At 38.8% G+C, this 20,154-nt stretch overlaps 1 protein-coding gene across 2 annotated transcripts; it reads right to left on the reverse strand.

The window, feature by feature from the left end:
- Positions 1–7,520: 7,520 nt before the first annotated feature.
- Positions 7,521–19,012, reverse strand: phyhipla (phytanoyl-CoA 2-hydroxylase interacting protein-like a). Of its 2 annotated transcripts, XM_084392670.1 has the most exons (6): positions 18,207–18,451; positions 11,790–11,983; positions 11,395–11,569; positions 9,477–9,594; positions 8,193–8,784; positions 7,521–7,618 (listed from the first exon to the last, which is right to left on the reverse strand). In XM_084392670.1, the coding sequence occupies exons 1-5, from the start codon at positions 18,310–18,312 to the stop codon at positions 8,247–8,249; spliced, it is 1,131 nt and encodes a 376-aa protein (XP_084248796.1). In that variant the 5' UTR covers positions 18,313–18,451; the 3' UTR covers positions 7,521–7,618; positions 8,193–8,246. The 2 variants fall into 2 exon arrangements, with proteins under 2 accessions (XP_084248796.1, XP_084248795.1); XM_084392669.1 differs by lacking the exon at positions 7,521–7,618 and having other exon boundaries at positions 7,991–8,784; positions 18,207–19,012.
- Positions 19,013–20,154: the final 1,142 nt, after the last annotated feature.

The following is a 20,154-nucleotide window of genomic DNA, read 5'->3' on the forward strand; positions in this document are numbered from 1 at the left end:
AGATCGTGAGTAGGAGGTGTCCATGAGCTTGGAGCAGGAGCAACTTTTGCTAAGTATTCTGATTAATTATTTTGTCATTTTGCCTCCACGTCCCCCCGATTGCCCGCGAGCTTCTCCTCCCGTCTATATGGTAATTTCTCTATTGTGCGACAGAGAGTCGTGTGGTTATGATGCAATTGTTAGCCTATTTTTACAAAAACTGCTTCTACGTGGCCATAACGTAAGATACAAGGTAATGGAGCCTTTTATACATTTTCGGGTTTCTTTTGAAATAAATAATGGACAAATGGAGTCTTTAAACGCCTCAGATGTGAAGTTATTCGCTGTCAAAGTGACACCAAAATGAATGGGAGTCAATGGAATGCTAACAGCAGGTGAGGGTCTGCTAATCAATGGCGGTGCCCAGGGAAGCTTCAGTTTTTTCTGAAACATTACCCCTCTGGTTACGGCGCGCACAGAGATGAAAAGGGTATGGACTTATCTAACTCTGGGGGGATACGGTGAATAAGCTAAAGATCTAGCAGCTTTTAAGGCCTTTTTCTTTTTGCCTTTTTGCCTCTTTCCATGAAATGCGAAAAAAACTCTAGTTTTGTTTTCTTCCAGTTGCGCTCCATTTTTCTGGCTGCTCTCTAAAGGGCCTGAGTGTGCTCGCTGTACCACGGCGTTGGACTATTTTCTTTAATCTTCTTTAAGCGCAAAGGAGCAACAGCAAGGTGCTGGAAAAGAGAGAGTCAAACATTTCTGTTGCAATATTGAGTTCTTCTAAGCTATCTGGGATGCTGAGGAGATGAAATTAATCAGGAATATTATTAATAAAGCAATCTTTAGTGGCAGAAGTGATAGGTCTAACACATTTGTAACTCGGAGTCGACTTTGCAGCCTTGGCTAAATTAACTATACACGAGACTAGATAATGATCTGAGATGTCATCGCTCTGCTGTTGAATTTCAACGGCCTTGTATTGCTTATGATGATTACAAAAAGCAAGTAAAGGAAATTATGGGCCGGGGGTCATTTTCTTGGACAAGTTTGACTAAAGTTAAACAGAAACTCTGTGAAAACCCTTAGAATATTTTGAGCATTTTCCTGCAGCTTATGAAAGTTAATGTTCTACCAATGATAAGCTAATGATGAAGATTATGATTTGGCTATTGTGATTGAATCCGCCACTGGTGGACTGTAAAAGAATACAGAGAACTGCTTATACATTCCTGATTGGGACACACTGCAATGGTGTGTAGTAAGTTGGAGCCATTTGCAAGCTCAATGATCAAACTACAGGCAAGGTGTCTGCCGCTGTAGTTGAGGCTGACACGAATTCACCCGATGACAGTGAGTGTTTTAGGGACATTTAGCCCGTAATTGTAAATGCCCACTCAGAAGGTGTAATTATAAAAAAAAAAATAAAGTGACAGAAATTCCTGGTGTTAATGTGGGTTTAAAAGTAGATCAGTGTTTAATATGATGATATTAAAGTTTTCGTCTGAGAAAGAACAAGAGATAAAAAGTAGTAATGGGGACGAGACTGCCTATGCCGAGTCCGAGTCAAGACCGAGTCTTTGGAGGGTCGAGTCCGAGTCAAGACCGAGTCTTTGGAGGGTCGAGTCCGAGTCGAGACCGAGTCCGTTGGTTTTCAAATTCAGTCGAGTCCGAGTCAAGACCGAGTCTTTGAGGAAGCAAGTCCGAGTCGAGACCGAGTCTTTAGGAGTCGAGACCAAGACCATAAAAACATGTCAGTTTTCATATTCATGATTTAATATCACCCCAGTTAATAATCAACAGTTAGGCCTACAGACTAAGCTAGATTGGGAATTGTTTAGAGGAGCAGTCTTAACGTCTTAATATGGACTATGCTTTTACTATCATTAAAAAAATCCCTACCACATGCATCATCTTCTGCCAATTTTTCTAAACTGCTTCAACAGTGCTGCTCTGTCATCAACATGTTAAGCCCAACCCTGACTTTTTTAATCATAGTTAGGACATGCAGAGCAAATTAAAATTTTCTAGCGGTATGTATTCTAGTGGACTAGTGATGGGGACGAGACTGCCTATGCCGAGTCCGAGTCAAGACCGAGTCTTTGAAGGGTGGAGTCCGAGTCAAGACCAAGTCTTTGAAGGAACAAGTCCGAGTCGAGTCCGAGAAAGCAGAAATCGATCTCGAGACCAGACTGTACTACATCACTAATAAAAAGGTCAAAATATTGTCTTAAGAGAATCCTTTTGAAGGAAAGATCTATAAAAAATATTTTTTATAAGTGAATTGATGAATACATGTTGATGTAAAATTAATGACTCCAACAAATGTAAGTTGCAAAAAAATGTAACGCAGTTCGTTGTTGTGGGAAGAAGGAGGCGGAACCGGCGAACTTTTAAAGACTTTAATGACTTAAAATAAATCAAATACAAAACGAAAGTAAAAGACAGCAGCCTCTGCTGAATACATACACGGACGACTGCTGTCACATCAAATAAAACATAAACATCAAATAAAATCCAAAATCTCTCTCTCAATCGCCACTGTCGTCGCTACTCCTTTTATACTTCGAGACCGGTGCGTCGCGCAGGTGTTGCTCATCAGTAATCAGGCCACCGGCCTTGTGCCGTTCTCTCACGGGCCTCGGCCTCGTCCTGCTCGCCACAGTATAAAAATTATGTTTATTTAAAAAAAAATCTGGCAAAGATGCCTTAAAGGTGCAGCAACTTTTCATGTTATAAATACCCGTTTTTCTAACCCATACATGCTTAAACAATTGCCTGATGGGCTGAATGAGCCCTTCTATGATCACTGCGATTGCCTCTATAATCCTGTACAGTAAAATAAATAAGAGGGATTCGGGACGGAATCGACTGGGCGTGACGTCATGCGCGTTCACGCTCACCTGGCTATGTCTGGCAGGTTTGTGTAGGCTATTCGCCGCCATTATCCGCATCAGCGAAGACAACTCGAGCGACTTTTGCAAAAGTAGAAGATGGATTCAAAGAGACCGGCTTCTAGTTCATCCCAAACCCCAACGCAAACTCCATGTAACCGCGTGCACAACTCTGGTTGCAGTTTCGCGTGTCGCCAGAAGGGGGCATAGTTCTGCAAAAACTCAGAGACTTGCGCAATGCACCTTTAAGCTGTGCTAAGAGTTAAAAGATGGTAGATGATGTTAGAAGTTTATGAGAGTGCAACCAGGAAACCCATAGACATGTGGAGAAATAAGGAAAGATGAGAAGAAATATAGTCGAAAAATGTATGTTATGAAAATAACATTTCTGATAGAATTTATGGAACTATTTATGGCCTGTTAAGTCAAATTAAGTTGAAATGGCATGAAAAGTGAGTTTCATATAAAAAAGAATAAGGCATTGAGTATGATTAACAGGGATTAATGTGATATAGGGATAAGGATTGAACAAAAGTTTTATTAAGTAGAATGGGGAACAATTCTATATTTTAGTGGTAAAATAATGATTGAAATGACCTGTGCTGGGAGCTCTTTGTCGTCGCGTCACGCTAACGATGGATGCATCCCTCACGGGTTGGGGGGAGAACATTAGTGGTGACTCAGCTCAAGGTCTGTGTTGTGACCATCATCCATCATCTCTCGTCGTGGCACATCAATTGCCTGGAAATGCTGGTTGTGTTTCAGGCTCTGAATCACTTCCTCCTAGATCTAAGAGGCCTTCATGACTCATGTCTGAGCGAACAAGCACAACACATCACAACACGGTCATGGTCTCTTATATAAACCATCAGGGGTGTCTGTGGTTGCGCCCATACAAGCTGGCTTATCAGATCCTCCTGTGGGCCCAAGGGAAGCTGGTCTCTCTAAATCAGTATCTAACACAGGAAGCAGACATCCTGTCAAGGCAGGGGGCGAATGGAGACTCAACCCAGAGCTGGTGGAGCTCCTTTGGGCGAATTTCGGCCGAGCGGAAGTAGATCTGTTTCACATCTCTAGAGACGACTCATTGTCCTCTGTGGTTCTTCCTCACTCATCCAGCTCCTCTCGGAGCGATTGCTATGGTACAGATATGGCCGAGGCTATGTCTGTACGCCTTTCCCCTGATCGCACTGCTCCCAGGTGTTCTGGAGAGGGTTTGCTGGGACGGTGCCCGTCTTCTGCTAGTATGGGATTTGGCCATAGTATTGGAAGGCCTTTCCTTAGCGCCCTTTAAGCCCATTGAGGAAGTTTTTGAAAAGTTTATCACGTCTTTATCCTCTTTATCCAGACTTGCAAGCACTCTTGGGTTGGAATTTGCGCCTGGTTTGGTGACGGCTTTTTTTCACCCTAGACCGGGTTGTGTTATGGTTATGTTCCTAAAGTTCCTAATAACACTGTAAGACCTATTGTGCTGCAGGCCTTTTGTCCGCCTCCCTTCCAATTATGAACGCCTGTTAAGTCAAATTAAGTTGAAATGGTATGAAAAGTGAGTTTCATATCTCTCATTTAGATGTCTGACCAGGAGAAACAGAATCTGCTCTGCCCAGTTAGGACACTAGATGCCTACGTCCACAGAGCTGCCCTGTGGAAGAAATCTGAACAGATGTTCATGTGCTTTGGGTCACCCAGGAAAGGGTGCCCAGAATCTAAGCAGTGAATGAGCAAGTGGCTCACTTGCTTATAAGTCAGCTGGCCAGCCTTCTCCTTTGGCCGTCCGAGCCCACTCCACCAGGAGTATGGCTGCCTCCAAAGCATTACTGTCAGGAGTCTCCCTCCAGGATGTTTGTGATTCGGCAGGCTGGTCCTCACCGCACACATTTGTGAGGTTCTACGACCTTGACCTGGGCTCCACTGGGCTCCTTCCTGTTCCAACATGAAACCATATTACCATAAATCCATAATCCAAATGACCATAAACACATTCCTAAACCTTGTGGAAAGCCTTCCCAGAAGAGTTGAAGCTGTTATAGCTGCAAAAGGCAGGGTAACTCCATATTAAACCCTACAGATTAAGAACGAGATATCATTAAAGTTCATGGGCATGTAAAGGCATACGTCCCAAAACTTCTGACAATATGGTGTATGTAAAGCTTATAAAATATAAAAATGCACGGATGATGTCAAAAAATTGATTGTTGGAGAAAAAAATGATCTCAAAGATTGGAGATATTACATATAAACACACACAGTATAGTCTCATTCTGAATGATGATTTTTATTGAACAGTCACATTTTGGTATTCATAAACATGGCAACAAGAAAAACAAAAATATTTACTGAACATGTCAGTTTGAGGCACATTCACACAGCGGGAACTTGAGTCGCTTGACCTGCATGAGTCCAAAGTTGAACTATTGTTTTCTACAGAGTAAGCTTGGTGTAAGGTGATCAAAAAAGTTATAAATGTATGTCAAAATTTTTTTTTTTTTTTTCATCCCTTCTTCTCTATTGAAATTCACAGGGATAGAACAGACTTCCTCTGCCAAAAGACAAGAAAATTGCAAATTCTTGAGCTAAGTAAATGGGAGCTGCTTATCAGTCAAACACTTAACACAGCTGACACAGCACACTCAAGTCTCATCAGTTCACATACTTAACAAAACATGCGCGCACACACACACACACACACACACACACATATACATATATATATATATATATATATATACAGTGCTATGCATAAGTTTAGACACCCATGCTAAAGTTGACTAAAAAGAGGAATAAAAAATCATCTTTTGGAAATTGAACTTAATGCCTTAATTTAAAAAATTAAGAAAAATCCAACCTTTAAGGACACCAATTTTCTTTGTGAATGAATAATGTATCGTAAATAAATAAATGTTCTTCCTTAAAATACAGGGTGCATAAGTTTGGACACCCCTATGTTAAATTCCCATAGAGGCAGGCAGATTTTTATTTTTAAGTATTTTTTTTAATTTTTTGTTTAGGATACTATGCATCCTGATAAAGTTCCCTTGGCCTTTGGAATTAAAATAGCCCCACATCATCACATAGCCTTCACCATACCTAGAGATTGGCATGGGGTACTTTCCATAAGATCATCTCTCAATGCAAATCAAACTAGCTATTAGGCTAACTGAAATAAAACCATGCCAATCTCTAGGTATGGTGAAGGGTATGTGATGATGTGGAGCTATTTTAATTCCAGAGGCCAAGGGAACTTTATCAGGATGCATAGTATCCTGGATCCATGAAGTAACTGGCCTTTAAAAATAAACATCTGCCTGCCTCTATGGGAATTTAACATAGGGGTGTCCAGACTTATGCACCCTGTATTTTAAGGAAGAACATTTATTTATTTACGATACATTATTCATTCACAAAGAAAATTGGTGTCCTTAAAGGTTGGATTTTTCCTAATTTTTTAAATTAGGGCATTAAGTTCAATTTCCAAAAGATGATTTTTTATTCCTCTTTTTAGTCAACTTTAGTATGGGTGTCTAAACTTATGCATAGCACTGTATATATATATATATATAAAGAACTCCCAGAAAACACAAAACACACTACAGTTCAAAAGTTTGGATGTAGTAATTAATATTAAGACATTAATAATTGTATTTAGCAAGTATGCATTAAACTGACCAAAAGTGATAGTAAAGACATTTATAATGTTACAAAATATTTCCAATAAATGCTGTTCTTTTGAACTTACTATTTGTCAAAGAATCCTGAAAAAAAATTTGCATCACCGTTTCCACAAAAATATTAAGCAGCACAGCTGTTTTCAACATTGATAATAATGACAAATGTTTATTGAGCACTAAATCAGCATATTAGAATGATTTCTGAAGGATCATGTGGCACTAAAGACGAGAGTAATGATACTGAAAATTCAGCTTTTCCAACACAGGAATAAAATAAATGCAGCCTTGGTGAGCATAAGAGACTTCTTTCAGAAACATTAAAGAATCTTTTTGACCCCAAACTTTTGAACAGTAGTGTATGAGAATATAGAGTGTAGAATTGTTTATAGTGGGGGAAAAAAACATACTAAAATATTTTGTTTGAGCAAAAGCTACATGTTGGCCACAGGTTTTAGGATACTGGCAGCTAAGAGTTTTCAGAAATGAAAATAAAATTTTGCATCGCTGTCTGTTGTGACTGGCTTCTATTTTTGGAGCTTAAGGAACAAGTAACAAGTTCAGATACAGTACAACACAAAATCTTAAGCATGCATCTGTGATCTTTTTCACCACCAGAGGGCCTCTAATAGGACAGTGCAAACCCTCAAGAACCTGGACATAGCTGTGTCCTGCAATGGATCTGTTTAGGATATGTTTTAGACAAATCAGTTCTACTTACTTCTTGATGTTCTATCAGGAATCAACATACACCGTTACTAATGCAACACACATTCTCTAAAAACCAAACATAATGAAACGAGATCATCAAAGCATGTTCAATGAGTAAGAAAGGTTAAAGGAGAACTGCGATCAGAGTAGAAAATGAAAAGACTGAGGGTAATAGAGGTTTAAAGGCTAAGGTGGCATGTAGGTGCTTAAAGGACTGGTTGGCATATAACTCTTAAAGTAACTCCATTTGGATAATGTAATGATAGGTAGTATACTGTACACGCAGTAGAAGTCCTCTGAGGCGCATGTCAAGGGTGAATAGAGGCTCAGCGGGCACATAGAAGTGCAAGTGGCCAAAGGGGAAATGATCTGTGTAAGAGAAGAAAATCCCCTTTTAGAAAGTTTAAAGGCTGAGGTGGCATGTACTGTTGATGGTTGAAGGATCAGACTCCATGCAGTACAAGTCTGACATAGGAAACACAGGCGGTTTGACAGCATCAGTGGAAACTGGGCAAGACATCCTTGTGTTTTAAAAAAAGGTCACAAATGGTTTGAGGATGAACAGGGCTGGGGTCTAATTATCGAGCAGAAAAAGCACCAATAACACATATGAAAGATTCACAGTGGGATTCAAGTTTTTGGAAAAGTAGCTTTTACTCTTTTTTAATTTTTAGTCTTGATATGCTATCTATTTTTTTATTTTTTTTGCCTTGAATCTGTTTTTTGTCTTACTCTGTTGTCAGTTTTTTTCTTCTTCTGTTGTACAATAATGTATTTTTGATTTATTTCTATTATTTTAGAATGCTCCGTTCCGAATTTTCTAGCATAAGCTGGGGTTCTGGGAAGCCCCCAAGGGGTTTGAGCGCCACATGGACATACTGTATATGGAGGATTGTGGGGCCATTTTTCTTGGGGTTCTTCTGTATCTGGTTCTGTAACATACCATTTGTTCAGGAGGTCTTCAGATTTCTTGTTTGAGCCTATGTCTGTGTGCGAGTTAGCGGCCAACGCTGATGTTGCAGGTCTTGCAGCTGGGGTCTTTCTTGGCGTTGATGGTTGACAAGCTCATCAACTGGTGGCCGCTGATCTGAGAGACAGTCCCCTGTGCCAGCGGCACCGGCTCAGTATAAATCAGCTCCAGAATCACATCCTGCGCATGCTGAAACACCACCCGCCCATCCTCCCCGCACACACGTGTCAGAAAGCGGTTGTTCGTCACATCCAGCTCTGGAAGGCGTTCGCTGCAGTAAAGGTCTCCGCTCGAGCCCCGAGGAGCCAGGACAAGGATAACGTAATGATAGGCAGTATACATGCAGTAGAAGTCCCCGAAGTAGAGGCGCGTGTCAGGGGGGAACAGAACCTCGGCGGGCACCTGGAAGCGGACGCGGCCGTACGGGGAATCCTGCGGGGGCTGACCTGTGTTAAACTCTGTGTTGCAGCTGAAGACGATCCCCTCCAGTTTACCACTGAGAGGTGAACCGTGACTACCGCTGTTATCCTTTACTGAGGGCATCATTCGACCGCCAAGAACATCTCTGTGAGGGAAAGAGAGACATTTATAAAAAGAATTAATTACTTTTCATTACACTGTTTAAAGGTTTGGTAAGATTTTTTAAATGTTTTTGGTAGTAATATTGCAGTAATATTGTGAAATCATGATCATGATCATGAATTTGGTGATCAACAAACATTTTTTAATTTATCAATGTTCAATGTTCTGCTGCTTAATATTTTTGTGGTAACTGTGTTTTTAGACATAACATAATATACATATACATAACTCCAATATCTTTTTTTTAAGAAAGTGTGTCTTCTCATCCTCTCTGCTGCCATCTTGTTATTCCTAACTAGGTTAGGATACCTCTCCAGCACTCAAACATAATTTAAGAGCTGAGACCTAGTCTTGACACTTAGGAACCTTTATGAATCACACTTATTCTTAAGTATAGGAATAAGAGTAAAATGATGTAATTCTTAGAATTTTGACACACTTAAGACTAAAATGTTACTCTGAATGGCTTTATACATAGGGCCCCTAAACATAAACCTGGCCAATTAATGAGGACATTATTCCACAAGAGGGAGCTGTTTGCTTCCTAACGACGAGCTGAATCTCAACAGCAAAGAAAGATTGTCATTGTCTTCCTCCACCAGCATTACTTAATCTCTTTCCCCTCCCTCACTTATATCCTAAGCATTTTTACTGAGGTACTTTTTCCTGAATCACCTGCAGTGTTGGAAGTATTCCTCATGCTGATTCCGGTAAAAGACAGAGAACTTGAGCATCCTGCCAGCAATGACTTCAGCCTTCTGCAACAGCTGCGTCAAATGCACAGAGGAATAATCTAGAAAAATGAAGGGAAATATTTTTATTTGTCATCAATTTTCACTAGTCTTTTCAATTTGATCAATGTTATCTACCTAAAAAGCGGAGCAGTAGCTAGCATAACATTTTGTTTTCTTATAGTAAGTTATTTTGGTGTTAGGTATTCATTTCATTTTTATACTTTATTGTCTCATTCTCAATATATAGCCTAGCATTTTAATTACCGTTTTGTATTAAATGAGCTACAGTCATGTGAAAAAGAAAGGACACCCTTTTGAATTCTATGGTTTTAAGTATCAGGACATAAAAGTCATCTGGTCTTAAATAAATACAACCTCAGATGAACAACAACACAACATATTACACTGTGTCACTATTTATTTAACAAAAATAAAGACAAAATGGAGAATCCATGTGTACACCTTATGATTCAATTGCTTGTAGCACCACCTTTAGCAGCAATAACTTGAAGAAATCTCTCACATTGTTCTGGAGGAATTTTTGCCCACTCTTCTTTACAACATTGCTTCAGTTCATTGAGGTTTGTGGGCACAGAATTTCCATCGGGTTGAGGTCTGGACTTTGACTGGGCCGGTGCAACACCTTGATTCTTTTCTTTTTCAGACATTCTGTTGTAGATTTGCTGGTGTTCTTGGGATCATTGTCCTGTTGCATGGCCGAATTTCGGCCAAGTTTTAGCTGTCGGACAGATGGCCTCACATTTGGCTCTAGAATACTTTGGTATACAGAGGAGTTCATGGTCGACTCAAAGACTGCAAGGTGCCCAGGTCCTGTGGCTGCAAAACAAGCCCAAATCATCACCCCTCCACCACCATGCTTGACAGTTGGTATGAGGTGTTTGTGCTGATATGCTGGTTTTCACCAAACGTGATGCTGTGCATTATGGCCAAGCATCGCTTTGGTCTCATCTGTCCAAAGATATTGTTCCAGTAGTCTTGTGGTTTGTTCAGGTGCAACTCTGCAAACCTTAACCGTGATGCCATGTTCTTTTTAGAGAGAAGAAGCTTTCACCTGGCAACCCTTTTAAATCAAGCCATACTTGTTTAGTCTTTTTTTAATTGTACTGCCATGAACTTTAACATTTGACATGTAAATTGAGGCCTGTAGAGTCTGAGGTGTGTTTTTTAATTTCTCTGAGCAGTGCACGGTCTGAACCTTGAGGTGAATTTGCCGGGACTTGCACTCCTGCGAAGATTGGCAACTGTCTTGAATGTTCTCCACTTGGGAATAATGTTTCTCACTGTAGAATGATGAACTTAGAATTGTTTGGAAATGGCTTTATAACCCTTCCCAGATTGATGGCAGCAAGAATTGCTTCTCTAAGATCACTGCTGATGTCTTTCCTCCCTGGCATTGTGTTAACAAACACCTGAATGCTCCAGACCAGCAAACTGACAAAAATTCTGCTTTTATAGAGTTGGTCACACTTGCCGATGATCAATTAATCAAAGATCTTTTGATTAGCAGCACCTGACTGCTACTTACCTTCTTAATTCCTATGGAAGAAGTAAGGGTGTACGTAGTTTGTCACATATGACTTCACTTTGGCCTAGTAGTTTTTGTTAAATAAATAATGACACAGTGTAATATGTAATGTGTTGTTGTTCATCTGAGGTTGTATTTACCTAATTTTAAGACCTGCCAAGGACCAGATGATTTTTTTTATTATGTCCTGATACGTAAAACCATAGAATTCAATAGGGTGTCCTTTCTTTTTCACATGACTCTATATAAACAAACTAGCCTTGTATTACAGTACGTTGTCTTTTATATGTAAGTGTGTGCTTGGCTGATTAACCTGCTGTACAAAACTCGACAATGTCACTCCATTCTGATACGGCATAGTCTCCGTCGGTCTGTTTGGAAGCTGTTTGCACGGCAACAGTGTATTCTGTCCGTGGACTCAGGAACCAATGGCCTCGCACTGTCATGGGCAATGGGACTGCCTTAGCAACAAGCTTTGTAGGCACATCCTAAAGACAGAGAGCATGAGTCAAACCAGGAAAGAATTTAATATTTAGTAGTATTTAGTTAGTTTTATATTTTTTTAGTTATGATGAACAACAGCGCAAATTGATGCTAAAACTCTCTCATGAATAAAGCAAGTAAAGCACATATTATAAAAAACTAGGCTCTGTTGAGAAATGTCAATGAATGTAAATAATTTGTGTTGTGAACTGAATCACTGAGTACCTTGTGTTTGAATTTGTTAGAGTTCTTGTTCTCCTTCTTGTTAAGGTCAATGAAGTAATGTGTGATCTTCTCTTTGGTGTGGGGATCCATATCCCAGCAGATCTTAAATGAGTCACAGGTGATGTTACTGATCTTGATGTTGCGAGCAACAGGTAACTCCTCCATTCCTACCACCCCAGTGTCTTCAGCTTTACCTGACAGAAAGAAAGGATATGGTCTGAAATCAAATATTGATAGTGTTTCTCTATAAATACTTGCACATGAGTACCCTCCAATACACATACACAATCACACACACAGTGAGAAATGTGCTGTGTTGCATTGGCATGGCTACAGTGTGGGCGCTGTCTTATCTTAGAGTCCAGAGACGCACAACAGGAATGTGGGATTCCAGAATGACACACTATATAAACTATATATGTAAAGAGTATAATCATTGCAAATTATCCTGTTTATTGCAGGATTCATAGGCAGATGCTCTTTCATTAAATTAATTTGTGAACACTAACTTAAAAAAAAAAAAAAGAGACAAAGTGTATCACAAGCAGCACAACTGTTTTCAACATTAATAATTATAATAAATGTTTCTTGAGCATCAAACCAGCATATCATAATTATTTCTGAAGAATCATGTGAAACTGAAGACTGAAGTAATGGCTGCTAAAAAATGTTGCTTTGCCATCACAGGAATACATTTTAAAATAAATCAACAGAAAAAAAACTTCATAAATAATATTTCACAATATTGCTGCTTTTACTGTTTATTTTAATCAAATAAATACATCCTTGTTGAGCATAAGAGATTCTTAAAAAAAATTTAAGAAAATCTTACTGACCTCAAACTTTTGAATGGTAGTATTTATTTCATGCACCTCTGCTTATGTTATGAAAATGACCACAGACCTCTTCTGTTTTATTTACCACAGCACAATCATATATGAAAGCCTGTTTCTGTCTTTGAGTAAAAATTTGAAAAGGTAAATGTGAGATATAAATTTGCCATTACGAAAAATAGTTCCAAATAAGCAATAAAGTCAAAATTGTGAGAAATAAAGCCAATATTTGGAGATATAAAGCCACATTGTAAGATAAAAGGACATTTTGAGATAAGTTGCAATTAAAGAAAATAAAGTCACAATTATAATAAATAAAAGTTGCATCTCAAAGCACTTTACAAGAAAAAGAATACAAAATACAGAGTGAAATCAAGCTATTTAAATCAATTTTCAGAATAATAACAATATAATCACATAAAAGCAACCCTAATAAATAAGTTTAAGAGAAGATGTAAAGACACTAAAGGATTCTGCATGTCTCAGAGGGAAGAGAGAGTTCCATAATAGATTTGGAGCAAAAAAAGAAAAGGCCCAGTCATCCATATAAGTTTTGTTAAAGTTGCACTATAAAGCAAAAGAAAGGGTCTTCCAAGAAGACAAATGCACAAATAAAACAGTGAAAAGTCTTGAAAATACTGGCACTCACAACATTCACCTCAGTTATAGATATCTTCCTGCACTAACACTAGCCCCTCCAAACCTTGCCTCTGCCAACACAAACAACACATGTGTTCATCAGACATCGTCTCACTACAGAATCTGCTTTCCTTCACGCTTTAAGAAACTGGTTCGATGTACCATATGTTCAGCATAAACAGTCTAAAATACTATAGCATTTTCAGCGAATGTTAATGTAATCTTTTTGAAGCTTTAGTCAAACAGTGGTTAAAATAACTCACAAAAAATCATTTGACTTTGTTTGTACCTAAAACAAGTATAAGACCAGCAGAATACATCTCTCTACTAAAGTGCCAGCTTCAAAACACACCCACAGGTCTTTCGACATGCTTTAACAAAGACTGCAGTTTCCATGGAAACAAATCAAGGCCATTAATCAATGTATCATAATTTAAAGAGGAAGATGGGCAGAAGCTTTACATACAATAAGTTAACAATAAGTCAGATCAGGAAAAGAGACTGTACCGTGCTGGGAGAGAAATTATTTTCAGTTTCTAGCAGTTACATAAATAAACAGACATATTTATATCATTCAAAAAGAAAGATTTTAGTTTTCTTAGTTTCAAGGCAGAACCTTCTGAATCATGAGAGAGGGTTAGGGGGTTAGAAGAAGGAAAAACCTGGAGCATCTGGATCTATAACTGACTCTAATAAGGGCTAAAAGCCTCCTCTGGTACCAGTCTATTTAAAGCCATCCACACACAAAATAACCTAGAGTACTAAAACATTAGAAATTTCAAATAAATCCAAGTATCACCAAACCACATATATATCTCCTTCACAAACACCTAAATACCCAATAATATCCATCAGGAGAGCAGCTTGTGTGCGCAGCTTACCAGAAAACTGCAGTATTACATAAAACAAAACAGAAACCCCCTAACTGTACAGACTGCAAATCTAACCTAGGAAAAACTAAATTCCAAAACTACAGTGAGGTCTTAAAGGGTCTTAAAGGGTCTTAAAGGGGTAGTTCGCTCAAAAATGAATGTCATTAATTACTCACCCTCATGTCGTTCTAAACCCGTAAGACCTTCGTTCACCTTCGGAATACAAATGATATGCACTTTCAAGGCCCAGAAAGGTAGTAAGACATCATTAAAATAGTCCATGATGTGACTACAGTGATTCAACCATAATGTTATGAAGCGACGAGAATACTTTTTGTGCGCTAGAAACAAAACAAAAATAATGACTTTATTCAACAATTTCTTCTCTTCCGTGTCAGTCTCTGACGCGGTTTACGTGAGCACCACGACGCGTGCGTGTAGCCAATACCGTGGCCAATACTGAGCCGGCGTTCTGACGTACAACCCGGAAGCGCCGCACTGGGTTAGAAAGCTCTCGGATTTCATCAAAAATATCTTAATTTGTATTCCGAAGATGAACGAAGGTCTTACGGGTTTGGAACGACATGAGGGTGAGTGATTACTGACAGAATTTTCATTTTTGGGTGAACTATCCCTTTAATGTGGGAAAACAGCACTGCAACATGTGACTACAAAAGAGTAGTGGTCCTTGTGAATGTCTCCTGTATGAGCTTCAATGCAGAGCGAGATCACAGCTTATTGCTGCAAATGTCTCTGTACTGTGGCAGAATGCTAGCTTATCAGGGTTTAGAGTTTGTTGAATGAACTCTGGACCCACTCCAAAATGCAAAATGCACGTTGAACTGCACATTAATACACACATTTGTCAATTGCAGTACAAGCTTTTGCTTATACATATATAGGTCTGGGTAGATTAGATGGTAAGCAAACAGTCAGTTCACATAATCATAATGGATGTAGGACTAATGGGCAGGAAAAAAGATCTGAGTGATCTTGACAAGGGCCAAATGGTTATGGCAAGGCAACTGGGTCAGAGTATCTCTGAAACGGCAATGCTTGTGGGTTGCTCCCGGTTAGCAGTGGTGAGAATTTACTAACAGTGGCATGAGGAGGGACAAACCACAAACCAGCGACAGGGTATTGGCCGCCCAAGGCTTGTTAAACTCATAGAGGTTAAACTATGTTGTTCCCTGGTGAAAGTAGCCTCATTCAGAAGGATAATGCACCCTGTCAAAATGCACACATTGTTCAGGAATGGTTTGAGGAACATGATGAAGAGTTCAAGGTGTTGTTCTGGCCTTCTAAATTTCAATCCAATTGAGTATCTGTGGGATGTTGCTGGACCAACAAGTTCGATCCACAGCGGTTAGCAAGTTCTATCCACATATCCTAGTAACAATGTTCTTGCTTTCATAATTTTTTATAATAATTTTAAAAATAAATAATAAATGCAGTGAAAATACATTTAGTCAACCATCTGTCTAATTATCAAATATGATTATTTTCTATTATATTTCTATTATTTTTTTATCATACTTTTTCTATATTCAATACACACATTTAAAAAATATTTTTGAATATTTTTTCTGACTTATTTCCTATGCCTAAGTCTAACACTTTTTATGGTATCTACTGCAAGAATGACAGAACCTTCCATCTAACTAATATGAACTAGCCTAGTTACTGATTATTAAAAACATTTATCTACAAAGTAACTGTAAATTTAACCTGAAAGGATATTATTAATATATACAAAGCAAACCATTCGAACGATTCGCGCAAAAGCCTGGTGGTCAACGATTAAGGATGGTGTATGCTATTTTAGTTATCTAACGAGAGTAAAAAAAAAAAAAGTTCCAAATATATGTGGGAAAATCTGCTCGGAACATAATCTGTTTATCTCCGCCAGCAATAAAGACAACACATTTACTTTGCAATTAACTTTTGCTGAGATGAGCTGCAGAGCTCACAACGAGCGCTGAGGTAGTGTAGGCTGCTGTTTTCTAGTTTATGAGCCCACAGCTTCTCTAGGGTAGGGGACAATGAACTCAAGATAAGCCTCAAGCAACATATCATAATTACAGCACTTAATCATACAGAATGAATTCTTTGCATTTGATTAGAGATGATTTTACAAGCAGTCTCCCTATTAATTAAGCTTGTATGTCTGTGATTCAAAATCAATTAAAAAACAAATGTCTTTCCTTAGCTGGGAAGGAGATGTTTCCTTTCCTTTAAAGCGTTTTGTTCAGAGAGTTTCATGTTTGTTGATCCTCTGTTAATTTCCCTCATTGCATTCATCATAGCCTAGGCCTCATTTTGCACATACAGTGCATCCCGTATACTCATTTCCCTTGCTCAAGGGCACAATGGTAAAAAAAAAATTGAAAGTTCACCAGTCACCTCTAACTGGGATCAAATCTACAACCGTTTCATTACAAATCCAGATCCGATTCCTTACTAGATAGGCTCACTTTACCGTCTTAATCTTTATGTAATTTCTCTAAATATATTTGTTCATGTGTTACAAGCTGCTATTAGGAATTCCCAAGCGTGTTCAAAGTCCTGCATGGAACAGGTTCAGGTTTCTAGCTAATCTGATTTAGATATTTACACCAAGCACTCAGCTGATGGGTTAGCATTAGCCAGCACTAGCAGTTTCAAACATCATCTGAATGCATGTGTCAGCTGAAATCTTCTTTTATAGCATAATTTTCAATTTTCAAATATCCAAAACATTGTCTTGTAAAGATCTTAAATAAGGATGTTTAAGATCAGATGCAGCTGAGTTTGGTTAGGACATCTGTCTGGCCGATGTTTAAAGGGAATGTTTTCCTTCATGTCTGAGAAACTCACTCATGTTAACTAATTATAGAGTTCAGTTAGTTCCTCAAAAGTTAGTACCTTATGCACTCCCTCGGTTTGTTGCAATTAAAATGAAACAAGCGCTGATGTATGAGGTAAATCAAAGAGATAAGAGACACTGTGCTGGCAGCACAGCACTCCATTCAGGCTAATTAATGCTGATTCAAATACATTCATGCAGGGAAAAAAACATTGCCTCCCTCTCAAAACCCTGGTGAGTCATTGTGCTACCCTTGGCTTAGAAAAACTCTGCATTCTTCTGAAGGCTGACCTTTTTTTTTATCTGCAGGTTGTTGCCTAGTCATTCTTAAAGATGATTGACATATTTTGGCATTTTCAAACACACGCTCACAATTGAAACACTGATGATTGTAACGCTTATGAAAAGACAAAGGTGCTTCCTTCAGTTAAAATGGATTTACATTTATAAGCTTGCAATTCCACACAAACAAAATGAGATGGAGACATACAGAGAGAGATCAGTTGAAAGGCAAATATTGTATCCTCATGTAAGCCTTTCCATCAAGCATCTATACCTTTGAAAGCCACAGCCGGTTCCTCCCAATATGTGTCTTGCTCAGTGTGTGTGTGTGTGTGTGTGTGTGCAAGCACATGACTTAACCTTCTGCCATTAAGTCTAAAACCATTAAGTCGAGTTCATGTGTTATTTGGGTATTAAGTATGTACAAGACTGACAAAAAATAGACTGTTAAAACCCCTCACCCCCTGCCACATCAGCATTTTTAAATGGTTTAGGGATATGATATTTATATTAGAAAAATGAAATATGATTTTTATTATTTTCTCTACATGTTTACAATACCTGTTTCTTGGTTTCATCTTGACTGGCTGATAGTAAAACGAGATTAAAAGGGAAAGGTAGCTGACTGAAAGAGGGTAGTGTCCATGGTGCTGAAATGAAACCCTCTCACAGACAGCAGAGATTTCACTCTGAGATACCACAGCCAGCACACACAAAAGCCAGCCTGTCATGTCTCACTATTCCGCTTTTCATGGATGTAACAGGATTTTTTTACATCAGTGTATAATCCCGTATTACTATAGTGGTTTAAACGCTCAATACATGACTAAAAAATAAAAATAAATAAAAATAAAAAACACGTCCCTTGATTTGTTATCGGGGGAAACCGGCGTTGATAAAACTGTCAAGTAGCCTACACAGTCACTCACTGTGTACGGTTTCTTACCGTCTCTTTCGCACAGCTGGAGCGACTCCAGGCTCACGTTCTTGATCATTCCCTCACGCGGGCTGAGCGGGCTCGCGACCCCGTGTGCCAAACTCGCCGCCTCCATGTCTGCAGACTCGTGCAGAGGCGTGTGGATATCTGTGGAAATATTCTTTATCTTCGGCTCGAAAACCAAACAGGGCGAGTCTGGTGCTCTATCGCCTTGATTCCTCTCTTTCTCTCGTTTCTTTTCTCTGGTGTTGAGGTGGAAACCGCGTCAGCGGGTCGTCACCACTGGACATAGATACTAGGACAGAAGCATATACGCTATTTCCTTCTAGTGACTCGTTAAAATGAACTTATTTCTCATCGTCTCGAGAAAAGGAAATGTATCTAAGTTCTCTCGATCTGACGAAAGCCACAAGTGTTTTCGGAATACAGGAATAATGTGTGGAATGAAGGATTTACGCGAATGAACGGAGTGACAGCGCATTCAATGAAGGGTTATGTAACGAGATTATAGTCTACACTACCGTTATTTCACAATTTCACCACACTCTATCTATACCTGGCTGCTACACAATTGCTCCCGCCTCTGAGCGAAAAGACTCCTTATTCCTCCATCCTTCTCACTGACGTCACTTCAAGCGCTCGAGCTCATGTCCTTATTAGGTGCCGAATCGGCCTCTGCATGAACAGGGTGGGGATATCGATTCATCACAGTGACTCGAATCTTTTGAAACCGTTTACCAAAAAGATTCATTCAGATTCCTCAACTGGTTCGTCCAATATAGGCCTACTGTAGCCTTATATTTACGACAGTATGTGACGTTTTACGAGTTAATGATACATTTTTTTTAAATAAAATAATAATAAAAAAACACCACGAATATTCTCGACCGATTTTAGTTTATTTATCGAAATTATGCGAATTATGTGGCGTGTTGTAGGCTAACGCCGAGTCATTCACAACTGAAAGCCTCACACTTTATTCACACGCTATAACAATATTAATGTTAATTAATAAATACGTTGCCTATAATTTATTGCCTGCAAGACTATTAAAGTCATGATTAGTCTTTTGCATGGAATCAGATTTAGATATAAATAGGTAGGCCTACAAAAATGTATACTAATAAATAATTACGTTTTTCCTCCAAACATACTTCTCATGTTGATGGACATTCAAACAAGTGCAGTAAGGTCTAAATGGCGCCCTCTGCTGTGTACATTACAAATCAAAATATCTTGACCAAAAAGCTGTCAATGAACAGGATTACATAGATGCACACACACGTTTGCTACCATTGATTTTGTGTTAAATTAGGAGGCTGTATGTGTTTCTATTCTTGGGAACACTGAAAATCTACACCAACACTGTTTTTCCCTTTCATGCACCAGTTCTTCTTTCTGTCTAGCTCAGGGTGGTATATGTCCCATGGCATTAAATTAGCTAGTTTTAAAATAGTAAAGCCTGAAGGTCCAAAGCTTTGTTGCTTGTTAATTACGCACCGTTTTATTTTCGCGTTGCACTCTTTCACATCATGCTGACAGCTTCACCCTCCCTGGTCTCTCTCTCACTCACACATGGTTCCTGCAGTTTTTCCTATTTAGCCTACAGCCAGATGTACATTAATATGCAAAAACACAACATAAAACACACATAATTACCCTACCCATCCTTTGCTCATACTTTCAAAAGAGAAGTGGCTGTCTGTGTCCTTTGTAATGTGTGATTTATTTTTTAATTACTCACTGTAGATTGCTATTGTCATCAACCCTAAATATGTTCTTATGGTCTCAACTTGGCCAGTTCCTCTCATTTCATTGGCATTCAACAGACAATAGCTACACATTTATATAACTCTTTCACGCCCTCTCTTTCATTTGATTGCATACCTAAAGAATTTTACCTATTGAACTACTATAGATTTATAATAAAATATAAAACAAACTTGATTTGGCTTGC

The sequence above is a fragment of the Rutilus rutilus genome (genome assembly GCF_951802725.1).
Source record: "Rutilus rutilus genome assembly, chromosome: 21".
Taxonomy (NCBI): Eukaryota; Metazoa; Chordata; class Actinopteri; order Cypriniformes; family Leuciscidae; genus Rutilus; species Rutilus rutilus.

Excerpts from the sequence above, each read along its gene's own strand:
- phyhipla (XM_084392670.1), bottom strand. The coding sequence starts at position 18,312 with ATGGAGGCGGCGAGTTTGGCACACGGGGTCGCGAGCCCGCTCAGCCCG. Across the intron at positions 11,570-11,789 it reads CTAACAAATTCAAACACAAG|GATGTGCCTACAAAGCTTGT; the intron begins GTACTCAGTGAT and ends CTCTGTCTTTAG. Across the intron at positions 9,595-11,394 it reads TGTCGAGTTTTGTACAGCAG|ATTATTCCTCTGTGCATTTG; the intron begins GTTAATCAGCCA and ends TCATTTTTCTAG.